General features: G+C 39.4%; 2 protein-coding genes across 3 annotated transcripts in view; one reads left to right on the top strand and one right to left on the bottom strand.

The window, feature by feature from the left end:
• Positions 1-275: 275 nt before the first annotated feature.
• Positions 276-3,644, bottom strand: LOC127627011 (piggyBac transposable element-derived protein 3). Its single transcript, XM_052103201.1, has 4 exons — positions 3,535-3,644; positions 2,676-2,897; positions 2,396-2,572; positions 276-2,302 (listed from the first exon to the last, which is right to left on the bottom strand). Exons 1-4 carry the CDS (start codon positions 3,590-3,592, stop codon positions 753-755), a joined length of 2,007 nt encoding a protein of 668 aa, XP_051959161.1. The 5' UTR covers positions 3,593-3,644; the 3' UTR covers positions 276-752.
• A 1,152-nt stretch (positions 3,645-4,796) lies between these two features.
• The window catches only part of LOC127627009 (rho GTPase-activating protein 17-like), a 30,081-nt gene continuing 25,681 nt past the window's right edge, over positions 4,797-9,196 (top strand). The window contains exon 1 of one of the 2 annotated variants that reach the window (XM_052103199.1): positions 4,797-5,550. In XM_052103199.1, coding sequence (XP_051959159.1) covers positions 5,498-5,550 — 53 coding nt within the window. In that variant the 5' untranslated portion in view covers positions 4,797-5,497. The remainder of the gene's footprint in view (positions 5,551-9,196) is intronic. The other variant, XM_052103200.1, reaches the window with a different exon arrangement.

The following is a 9,196-nucleotide window of genomic DNA, read 5'->3' as shown; positions in this document are numbered from 1 at the left end:
ATTTTAGCATAATAAACACCACACATAGTTTCATTCCAGAATAATTGTTTAGCCTCTTAAGGCCCAAGCTGTTTTTTACATGCATTTTTTCATTTCTCTTTGCTATTTGGGCTTGTTTTAACCTAATTAGAATAAAAACTAAGTATCATCTTTTGATACAATGTACTTTTAGAGAAAGATTATGTCCACATATGTGGATTCATGATCCGAATTTCCATAAAACACAATAAAGTCACCTTTGTGTAATAGAATGAAAAACTCTTTATTTCTGCCTTGAACACAGCAGTCTTTTTCCTGACTGTTTTTAATGTATTAATAACACATACACTTGTTTTTTAAACATGTTTTGACTATCATAGAGTAAAAACAACATGGAAACATTGCATTTTTGCCCATTTTGGACAGTTAAAAATAGTGTTTGGAACATTTAGATATGCTGCAAAACAGTTGCAGGATGACATTTTATGTCTGTAACAAAATATAAAACATTGAAAAGCATTTTAAATAGCCAATCTTGCATTAGGCTACTAATGTGTTTTGAACATCATAGTGAAAAAAACATGGTAGGTGAGTAGCTCATGTGACATTTTGGATTGGTTATGTAAAAAATGGAACATGTTAAAGACTGTTATAACTGAGCACTGAAGGACCAGGCCTGCTTACAGAGGCCCAGAGGTCATTGACCTTCACTGAGTCTGAGAACAAGGAGGAACCAAGGAACATGTACACACCTTGAGAATCACTGCCATCACTTATTTGTGAAAGGCTGAATAACAGTTGCGCTCAGTTTGCAAACACAAGAAAACTTTGCAGGTCATACAACGCACTCGGGTTCTTCCAATGCAACCTAGTTGTCTGCAGCGCATTGCATTTTTCAGGCCGATCATCTCTGGGAGGTGGGCAGTAGCCCTCCTGCGGACCGAAATATGGGGCAACGCTGTCACATGACGTTTCACTCCCTGGTTTTTTTTTTCTTCCTCTGACTGTTTCGAAAGGTCTGCATCTGCACCGTGATGCTGGGCCAAGAGGATCGTAGCCACTTCCATGCGGAACTGAAGGAACTGGATTGGTCTTGTCTTTGATCCAGCACATACTGCATGGTCTTTTCGGTAGAGTAACCAGCTGTTGGCTAAAGCCAGATCTGTGAAGTGCATTACCATCCGCATTGTCCACTTCTTAGTACGGGTGCTCATTCGATAGTAACTTATCATTCTATCCATCAAATCAACTCCACCCATCTTGATGTTGTACTCACGGATAATGCTTGGTCGTGAGACAGTGACGTATTGTTTAATTTTCTTGTCCCAGCGCTGGCAGGTGTCTTCTGGCTGCGTACCATGAACAACAGAAATCATCAATACTGGTTTGTTGTCGTACCACTTCACTACACACAACTTTCCATCTTCAGCAGAAACTTCTGATGAGGTACCTCTTCCTGCGTTTTTCATGGCTTTGTCACTGGGTAACTTGTGCTTTGCTTCAGCAAGTCGGTTCTTCATTATTGTACCAGTCATGTACAGCTCTTTCTCCATCATTCGTTGCACACATTTGATGGTGGTGAAGAACCGGTCACAATACACCTTTGTGCCACGATGCAGAGTTTGGCACAGACGCTCGATGACTAAGCATCCCAAACTCCGGCCCTCTGGTTCTTCGACTTTCTCAATCAGTGAACCTGTGCCTTGATACAGCTCAAAGTCAAGCACAATGCCATCAGCTGTAGCACAAACAAAGTTCTTTATGCCAACTGGGTTTGGCTTCATTGGCAGATATTGTCTGTACGGACAGGCTCCTGTGAAAGGAATCATCTGCTCATCAATAGATGCGCAATCAGGTCGATTCAGAGACAAGCAGCCTCGTAGAATCCGATCCAGAAAAGGCCTCACCTTCCAGAATTTGTCAGACATTCTCAGGTCTTCTGGCACATCATGATCAATAACCACTTTTATTGCTCCCCTCAGTTTGAAGAATCTGGCACGTGTAAATTTGTCAGTGATGGCAGTGATTTTCAAGGCTTTGGACCAGTACATCCTAATGGTTGGGTATCGGATGCAGGACATCAAAATACAAGCACCAAATAAGTGGTAAACCTCATCTACTGTCATGTTAAGTGGCTCCCCACTCTTAGACATTGACGTAATATTTGAGCATTCTGCAATCGTCATCATCAAATCTCTATCAATGTACTGTTCAAAATATTCTAGTGGGGTCCAGCCATGTCTGCCTAGATCAGTTTCGTCCTGATGCAGATACTCTGCCAGGTTTGGCCTCAATGGTGTAGCCTTCCAGCGTAGTCCACGTCCTGCACAACCAGAATCAGAATAACAATAGTATTTATTGTAGGAAGTTACATTTTTACCCATGTAAGTAATTGAGGTACAACAATAACAAGTACCTTGTTCAGAGTCTCCCTTTTTCTTTTTTTTTGTTTGGCTTGGTCTTGGTGTTGGCTCTTTCAAGTTATCTTCTGAGCTATCAGCCTCAATCAGACTTTGACGGCGACGTCTGAGAGTGCGGGATGAACCTGTACTTGTACCTGTCTCAGTTCCTGTCTCTGTCCCTGTCCATGAACCTGTCAACAAGTTTTGTAAATTATATTTTCCTTCCAATCCTTCACATAGCCCTAAGGCCCTAACTGCATAAAATAAACAAATATCTACTGGGTCTTGGCTAACCATTATCTGCACTATCTGCATGTTTGCATCCTAAGCTGTGGTCAGTGGGCTCAGAAATGGGGTCCTCATCATCACTACTGTCCTCACTGCTGCTTTCCTCCTGTGGTGATGGTTGGTAATTGCCATCCAGGATGGGATCATCATTGTCAGACACGTCCAAATCTGAGTTGTCTCCATCAATTAACCCAAGTAGCTCCAATGCTCTTTGCACAGAAAAACGCTCTGGAAATAAAAACATGATACAATAAAATACAAATGAATTTATGTATGTAGGTTTGCATTATTTATTTGTTATTTATTCCAATTGGATAATATGCAAGCTAATTTACATGTGCAAATTTTTACTAGCATATTAAATTTTTACTAACATTTTCAACACAACTAATGCAAGCTATTTTACATGTGCACATTTTTACTAGCATATAACATTTTTACTTGCATATTACATTTTTACTAACATTTTCAACACAACCAATGCAAGCTATTTTACATGTGCACATTTTTACTAGCATATAACATTTTTACTAACATTTTCAACCCAACTAATTTATGTATACATACATGTATGTATGTATTTTAGTGATTTAATTGTTAGTTATTTCATTGGGACCATGTACAGCTTTTTAGCTGGATCAGAGCTAGAGTTTTTCCCCATTTTACATCTGTGCATGTTTACTAGCATATCAGCTGTTTCAAGGAGCGTTAGTCCATAAGTACACTTACGTGTACTTCATGTTTAGCGACCTACAAAGTTGATAGTTTTACACTTTTTAAAAAAAATGCATGTCATGACAAATATACAAGGCTTTTATAAATATCTAAATCAGAATAAGCCATGAAATATGACAGAACTTCTTACCTGGTAGACGTTTGTGTATAGAGCTTCCACTTGAGTCTTCCCTTGTGTTCGTCGCCATTTTGAATTTTGATCATAGTGTATTATAAACTTCTAACACCACCAGATGGCAGTGTAAGTACCCCCATACGTGTCCATAACACCACCAATTCAACAGTGAACACAATTGTGGACATAAGAGCTAAAATGTGCTGTCCACGTATGTGACCACTGAGCCCCAAGAGGTTAGTGTAAAACATGTTGAAGATTAGCAGATAGGCGGTCAATTAATTAAGTGATGAGATGTTTCCTAAAAAAAAAAAAACGTTTATTCAGCACACTGAAGCATCTCCTCCATAGACATCCATGTTAAAAAAACAACCTCTCCTCGCCGGTGCACCGCCCATAGAATGTTATGCTTTGTGTTACCTTGAAAGCGCAACAGGTAGAAGGGCTCTGAGAATCATCCCGTTAATTTATTTTTGCTCTTTACTTAGTGCAAAGGAGACAATGTCAAGTTAGCACAAATCTATAGATAACAAGGAATAAAAAAAAAATGCGTATAAAGGAAGAATGTTTAAAGTGTTTATTTTTCTCGTCGGTTAGCCTACTGTCGATATAAGTAGCGGTAGTTTGAACCGCGTTGTTAGAAAGGGAAATTTGTGTTTGCATAAGATAAGTGCGAGTAACTGTCAAACTCTGATGAGATGAGTGAGCTATTTATTAAATGAATATTCAATCGATATAATTTGTGGCATAATATTGATTACCACAAAAAAATTTGACTTGCCCCTCTGGGTTACAGTGATCACTTACAATTAAATTTTGTGAACGTTAAAATCCGCCTTGTCAAAAGCCACTAGACATAAACTAGAACAATATGCGGGTTAACGATAAAATCGATTATATACCCTTTCTGTGTAAAGTTATTACCAATTTTACAACTTGGTTGGCATGACAATGTAGTGTCAACAAACCCTAAAAAATTACTGTAAAAAAAGACAATTTACGCAACTAGCGCAAATATACTAAACATACGTTTTAACAGAATAATTAATATAAGTGCTTTTATAAAAATTATAAGTTTCACATTTCTGCCTTTAAACTCTCAAAAACTCACTTCCATTCACTTTCATTGTTCATTGATCATTGCTCTGTTCCTCGATTTTTTTGCTGTTTTTTTTTTTAAGAAAAGGAGGGACGAATCAAAATATTTTTTTGTGGAAATCAAAATGATGCAACAAATGCGATCGATTGGCCTTAACTTGTTTTGAACCCGGAATATCCCTTTAATCCCAGTTGAGCACTTAAAAAGAGAATATTTTGGCTAAACGTTAATGGCGTAAAAGTCCTACATTGGACTTTATGAACACTGCAGATAGGGAGTGTAGCGCAGTAGGTAATTTGAGAGACTGAACTCGACGTAGGCTTCCTGGCTGTGTGTTAAAACATAGCGAAATGCCTACACAGACAGACAGGCAGCTGTTTTAGGGATCATAGCAGACTTGGAATGCCCCTAAATAAATGCTGTCTACTTAGTCAGCTTACGGGGCTTTGAAGCAGCCCTTGCGTCCGTCCACATGAATGTCATCATGATCAGCTCGGAGCTGCGTTGATCGGAGCTGTGCAACAAACAGTACCCGTGATGGAGTGATCGTCCCGCTGCCATGTATTGCCACTCTCTCCCGTAGATGCCACGGGCTGGCATATGTTGAAAACACCGCTCACTCCCTCGAATGAGAAGAGTTGTGACATGGACCGCTACTCACCGGAGCTAACTTTCTTTACACTACAGTTGTTGTTTTTCTGTCGCCTGGTTGAGTTGGTTTTTTCTAGCTGTTTGAGCTAACCGTACACCGAGTCATTTTAATGTAACTACCCACACGACTTCACCATCACCGCGATCAAGGATCTTTCGGCTCATGCGGCATCGACGAACACACTCTCCACGTCCTAAAAACTGTGTTTCGAGGCCGACGCCACCAAAATGAAGAAACAGTTTAATCGGATGAAACAGCTCGCCAATCAAACAGTTGGGAGGCAAGTATAGATTTAAAGTTTGTATTTGTATTTGCCCTCTTATACACGGGCATAGACAGCTCGCCACGGTTTCTTATGTTGTTGTTGTGTTGTCAAGGCGTTAGCCGAATGACTACCCAGATTAATCTTAAAGTTTCTTCCTTGTGGTACATTATATTTTCAGTTGGCGTAGTTGTTTGAGCAAAATGTAAACTTTAATATATATTCGGTTTAAATGCAACGCAGCACAAATGACTGTCTATAGGTTCCGTTGTGGCCTCGCAACTGTTTATTTAATACTAAATCTTAATGGGAAATCCTTAAAATAAGCTATCTGTTAGATTACTAAAGATAATACAGGTACATTGAGAACATCCTCGGACTCTTAATCAAAATACAATTCTTGTATGCCGACTATTCTAGTGTTTAATATCCTTACTTTTGAGCTCGCTCTCTGTATCCTACATTGAAATGGTATGTGCATGGTCATCACTATCTGACTCTGTTGATTAAAGCCTCAAACTGCATTCTTAAAGTTATAGTTCACCCCCCAAAAATGAAAATTCCCTAATTTACTCACCCTCATGTCATCCCAGATGTGTATGACTTTCTTTCTCCTGCAGAACAGAACGATTTTTAGAAGAATATTTCAGCTCTGTAGGTCCTTACAATGTAAGTGAATGGTGATTAAAACCTTTAAGCTCCAAAAAGCACAAAGACAGTATAAAAGTAAACCATGTGACTTCAGTGGTTTAATCCATTGTTCTGAATCGTTCCAATCGGTAAAAATAGTTATTGCAGTCTCTTGGCACAATCGAGATTTTTAAGCTCGATTACTGCACTTCCTAATGGTTAGCACGCGCAGAGAGCTAGCGGAACCCTACAAGCTTAGCATAAAATAGCATAACACAGGGATCCCATAGACATTCTAAGGGCGGTACACTGGCGAGTAGAAAATAGGCAGTTTTTTTTAATGGATGTCTAGGGAGGAGATGCTTTATTGTGTTGAATAAACTGCTTTTGTGAAGAAACAGCTCATCAGTTAATGAATCGACTATTTGTCTGCTAATCTTCAACATGTTTTACATGAAAAATCCTTTGGAATTAACTATGTGTGGAGTTTACTACGATAAATTTGCTGTTTTACAAGAGAAGTCACAGACAATTTTGTAACAGGTAGGTGTCAGTTTACGACTCTCCCCATTCATTTGTGTGGGATCCCAAATGGAGACTAACTGTTATAACATACTAGTTGACAATTAAGCTGTCCTGGTAAAAACGTGGAGGTTGTTATGTCAATATAGAAGATCTCCGGCACTAGATGGTGCTAGGAAATATAATCGAAATTGAAATCATGATCGCCAAGGAGACTGCTGAAGTCAAGATTGTGAGTCAAGTGAATATTGAGTTAATTTTAGTCTGTTCTCACCCAAATCCAATTGAATCGCTTCAGGTTCACTGGTCTGTCAGGGAGGTGTTGGAGACCTTTTTTCCCCCTCAAGACAAGCAATAGCTTGTTTGGTTATAAACAGACTTGAAATATATTTTTACAGCCAAGTGAACTGAGATGGATGCAATTTAACATTTTATCTTGGAATTTGGCACGTTTCGGCCCATTTTCCTATCAGTTATCCTGCTTGTCTTGGCATCATCAGATATCACAAACCTTTCTAATTTTACCAATCATAGTATGTTTGGGTGGAGGGATGCACCTAATTAGCAACTGTCCTCATTTACCTGGTGGTTTTTGTAAATTTTGTTACATTTACAAAAAACACTGTATCCGCAAAGCAACCAGCATTGTGGACGACCCCACACACCCCTCACACAAACTCTTTACCCTCCTCCCGTCTGGCAAGAGGTACCGAAGCATTCAGGCCCTCACGGCCAGACTGTGTAACAGCTTCTTCCCCCAAGCCATCAGACTCCTCAATACTCAGAGACTGGTTTGACACACACGTGTCCTGAGTTGCACTTTAATAACTGTCACTTTATAACTGTCTGCTACCTCAATAACTGCTATATGCATAGAACATTATCTCATAGTATGTTACGTTTACATTTTTAGAAACTGTCATCATTTTGCACTACTGAGTACTGGTCGGCGCTGCACTGTCTATTGTCCTGTTCATTGTCAGTAAATTGTTGTACTGTCCTGTACTTTTTGCACATGTTTGCACGTGCACTTTATATAGGTATATATAGGTAGTTTATATAGGTATTTTATTCCGTTGTGTAGTCTCATGTGGTCCTATGTTGGTCCTTTGTTGTTTTTATGTAGCACCATGGTCCTGGAGGAACGTTGTCTCGTTTTGCTGTGTACTGTACTAACTGTATATGGTTGAAACGACAATAAAAACCACTTGACTTGACTTGGTGGTTAACCTGACCTTTTAGCCTCCATTTTCTTGGAATCATTCCTTTTAAACGTAGGCCATTCGATCAGCCACCAGAGACTTTTGGCTAACTCGATGATAATGGAGCAGTATAAGATTAGATATGCCAGTAACTAACTACAGTGTTCACACTGAGCCCAACAGGGACAAGGCAATTTCAGTCAAAGTTTGGAAAACCAGGAAGTTAACAGCCCCCTCAATCTTGCTGGGCCTCACAAAACTACTGTCTGCTATAAAGAGGGAGGTTTATCCACCTACACAAGACAGCCGAATGCATTACTCATAATGAGAGCTGTCCAAATTAAGGACTGCATGCATAGTAATTAAGGATTTTTAAGTAAATGTAGTTTTAATTTATTTTTAAAATCCACAGAATCTCAATTCGTATATTATAAGCTTCATGGTAAGCAAACGACACCACCTTCCAAATCCCTCATGATATTCACAACTCTGTGCCTCAAATATTTGCAGATGCCCATAGGCTAACAGTCCCGCTAGCAAAGGTATTTAACCTTAAGTTGTAAAATATCTAGCTCTGCAGGTTTCCTGCTGTACGGCCAAGCATAAACCATTCAGCAGTGTGATTTGTCAGAATGAAATATTGTTTTTCTTCCCTCCCTTTTTTTTATTGTAGGCCTATTATTGGTATGGTGAGGGTATAACTACATTTTAGACTGCTGGTTGAAATTAAAAAATATATTTTTTTTCTCCCCAATTTGGCATGCCCAATTCCCAATGTGCTCTAGGTCCTCGTGGTGGTGTAGTGACTCGCCTCAATCTGGGTGGCAGAGGACAAATCTCAGTTGCCTCTGTGTCTGAGACAGTCAATCCTTGCATCTTATCACATGGCTTGTTGAGGGCGTTACCGCACGTGTGGAAGCATCATGCTATTCTCCGCGGCATCCACGCACAACACGCCACACTGAGAGCAAGAACCACATTATAGCGACCCCGAGGAGGTTAACCTAATGTGACTCTACCTACCCTAGCAACCGGGTCAATTGGTTTCTTAGGAAGCCTGACTGGGGTCACTCATTTTCTTCAGGAAATGTACCCATCTAGTTTTCTTTACTTTTTCATTTACAATTTTAGATTGGAGCAACAAAACAGAGCTATTTGCTAAATAACCTAATACAAATCTCATAAAATATAAGACTGATTCTGTCTGTAAATACCCCAAAAGTGTACAGCTGAATATCTTGTAGCCGCATGGAATTCTAATCTTTTCGTGAATTTATTTGGCAAAAAATAAATCAGTACAATGTGATGCA

Source organism: Xyrauchen texanus, chromosome 33 (assembly GCF_025860055.1).
Source record: "Xyrauchen texanus isolate HMW12.3.18 chromosome 33, RBS_HiC_50CHRs, whole genome shotgun sequence".
Taxonomy (NCBI): domain Eukaryota; kingdom Metazoa; phylum Chordata; class Actinopteri; order Cypriniformes; family Catostomidae; genus Xyrauchen; species Xyrauchen texanus.
This window is presented reverse-complemented; position numbering and strand designations above follow the sequence as displayed.

Bases quoted from the DNA above. Each gene is read 5' to 3' on its own strand.
- LOC127627011 (XM_052103201.1), bottom strand. From the start codon at position 3,592: ATGGCGACGAACACAAGGGAAGACTCAAGTGGAAGCTCTATACACAAA. The intron at 2,898-3,534 runs GTAAGAAGTTCT...TTTTATTTCCAG, and splicing joins TATACACAAACGTCTACCAG to AGCGTTTTTCTGTGCAAAGA. The intron at 2,573-2,675 runs GTTAGCCAAGAC...ACTTGTTGACAG, and splicing joins TGCAGATAGTGCAGATAATG to GTTCATGGACAGGGACAGAG.